The sequence below is a fragment of the Labrus bergylta genome, unplaced genomic scaffold (assembly GCF_963930695.1).
Source record: "Labrus bergylta unplaced genomic scaffold, fLabBer1.1 SCAFFOLD_196, whole genome shotgun sequence".
Taxonomy (NCBI): Eukaryota; Metazoa; Chordata; class Actinopteri; order Labriformes; family Labridae; genus Labrus; species Labrus bergylta.
Window position 1 is genome coordinate 25001 of NW_027077252.1, and position 2500 is coordinate 27500.

General features: G+C 43.8%; 1 protein-coding gene across 1 annotated transcript in view; it reads right to left on the reverse strand.

The window, feature by feature from the left end:
- LOC110001385 (homeobox protein Meis1) overlaps positions 1-2500 on the reverse strand; it is a gene marked incomplete at both ends in the record, with an annotated part of 25918 nt that overhangs the window by 23387 nt on the left and 31 nt on the right. The window contains 4 exon segments of the mRNA XM_065952289.1: positions 561-707; positions 1265-1315; positions 1438-1488; positions 2390-2500. The exon segment at positions 2390-2500 is cut by the window's right edge and continues 31 nt beyond it. Coding sequence (XP_065808361.1) covers positions 561-707; positions 1265-1315; positions 1438-1488; positions 2390-2500 — 360 coding nt within the window.

Here is a 2500-nt window from a genome sequence, read left to right on the forward strand (position 1 = left end):
ATGGGATGGGACAAGGGATGGGACATGGGATGGGACATGGGATGGGACAAGGGATGGGACATGGGATGGGACATGGGATGGGACAAGGGATGGGACATGGGATAGGACATGGGATGGGACAAGGGATGGGACATGGGATGGGACATGGGATGGGACAAGGGATGGGACATGGGATGGGACATGGGATGGGACATGGGATAGGACCTGGGATAGGACATGGGATGGGACATGGGATGGGACATGGGATGGGACATGGGATAGGACCTGGGATAGGACATGGGATGGGACATGGGATAGGACCTGGGATAGGACATGGGATGGGACATGGGATAGGACCTGGGATAGGACATGGGATGGGACATGGGGTGGGACATGGGATTGGACATGGGATAGACATGGGATAGGAAATGGGATGGGACATGGGATGGGACATGGGATAGACATGGGATGGGACAAGGGATGGGACATGGGATAGACATGGGATGGGACATGGGATGGGACATGAGGTTGTAGGATATATTTCAATGTTCATCAGTCCCTGGAAGAGACACTGAACTCACCTGATCCATGTTGTTTCCTGACGACCTGAGGAAGTCCTCGCTGTCCGATTTGTTTCCATCTCTGTCGTCAATAACCAGATCGATCGGCATCTTCCCTTTCAGACAGCTGATGTATCGATGACAGAAGTTATCGCAGAGCTCGTGGACCTGGAAAAATAATTAACAGTTTATATAAGAATAATATTTCAACAATTTTTCAAAGTTTAGGCTGATAATCTGTAAACTTGAAGATCTCAATTTAGATTTTTATCAGACATTTTTTTTAAATATATCCTGCATGTGACCAAATAAAAGACGACCCAATATAAGACAACCCCCAATATGAGAAGACCCCAAAATATAAGACGACGCGGAATATAAGACGATTCCAAATATATGAAAACCCTGATTATGAGTTGACCCCAAAATAAGACAACCCCGGATATATTACAGATTATACAATAAACCCCAATATCAGACGACCCAGAAATATAGGCGGCCCCAAATATTAGACAACCCCCCCAATGTCAGACAACCCTGAATCTACGATGAGCGGAATATTAGAAGACCCCCCAAAGGGAGTAAAGTGCATTAAAATATTCTAAATTAAAGGAATGTAACGAGATATTTTAGGATACTTGAATAAGCAACACATTGAGCATTTTTGTTTATATCTCAGCGATCAAACCAACATAAAGCACATCTATATATGAATATATTCTGACCTTCTCCAGCTCCAGGAGGTGGAAACGCAGCACCTGTATCGACTGAATCATCTGTAAGACAACCAAATGACGTTCATTCGTTTTGACTCGTTGGCAAAGAAATCAATGTTTTTCTGTCATATCAAAACTGTATGAATCAGATTGTAATAAAACCATTCACATTGATAACTCACCAAATTATCCAGCTCTGGGTTTGATGAAAATAAAGGCCTCTCGGATCGAATCTGGAGACACACACACACACACACAAAGAAACTTCTTAATCAGGACCCCAAACTAAGCGGTAAGAAGTCCTTGGACACCCAGCTTTATGTGCACATTTCCTAAAGAGATGTTTCAAAAAAGAGACCAACTATAAAACACATCATGATTCATGAACTGAGGTAGTGTGTTTAGCATATACACTCTAAACTGGGTAGAAAAGGAACAAATATTTTCTCCCTCCTCGTCTAGTAGGCAAAGCAGCAGCTTCTTTTTTTGGGAGACTGAGACCCAAAACTGTCCAGATGATGTTTTAGTGTGTACCCGGCTTTCCTAGACTCCTCCTATAGGGAGTCATACTTAGCCTGTTCGCGCTGCTCAACGGCTTAAAACACAAAAACTTTTGATTTGCTTTATTGTCTTAAGCTAAGGTCACTTCACTTCCTGTTTGGATGCAAACCTGTTTTTGTTTTGAAAGTAAATACAGAACTTGTGGGAGGACGAGGGCTACAACGTTAAGCCTGGCTCGCCTCAGACTACAGGATATTTGGCCGATTAGAGTTCAGATTCCTCCTACCCGACAATCGCAGGGGCGTTCCCGAGGCTGCTCTAAACCGTTAATGTTCCCAGATTATCTTGTAGTGTGAGCAGTAAAAAGATTTAAGTTTAACGTCCCCGATCTGCTCAGAGAGCGTCGCCAAAATTTACATCAAGCATGTTTGATATTTAGGATTTAAAATCTTATATTATTATAGAAGAATTATATAGAATTATATCTATTCTGTAATTAAAGAGGGGGGCATCGGGACCCTCAGCTGATTTCTGTCCATGGGCCCATGAAAGATTCCTACGGCCCTGGCCCTCCTGAAATCCTCCAGATGTGTTGTGTTAACTGACACGGGGATGAAAAGTTTGCTTCTCTACCTGTTTGGAGAAGACGGCGATGTCCTCGTTGAAGGAGTCCGAGGAGCAGACGTCTCCTCCCGCCACACCGCTCTCTCTCGGCGTGCAGGTCGCAAGTTCACATTTTTCAAA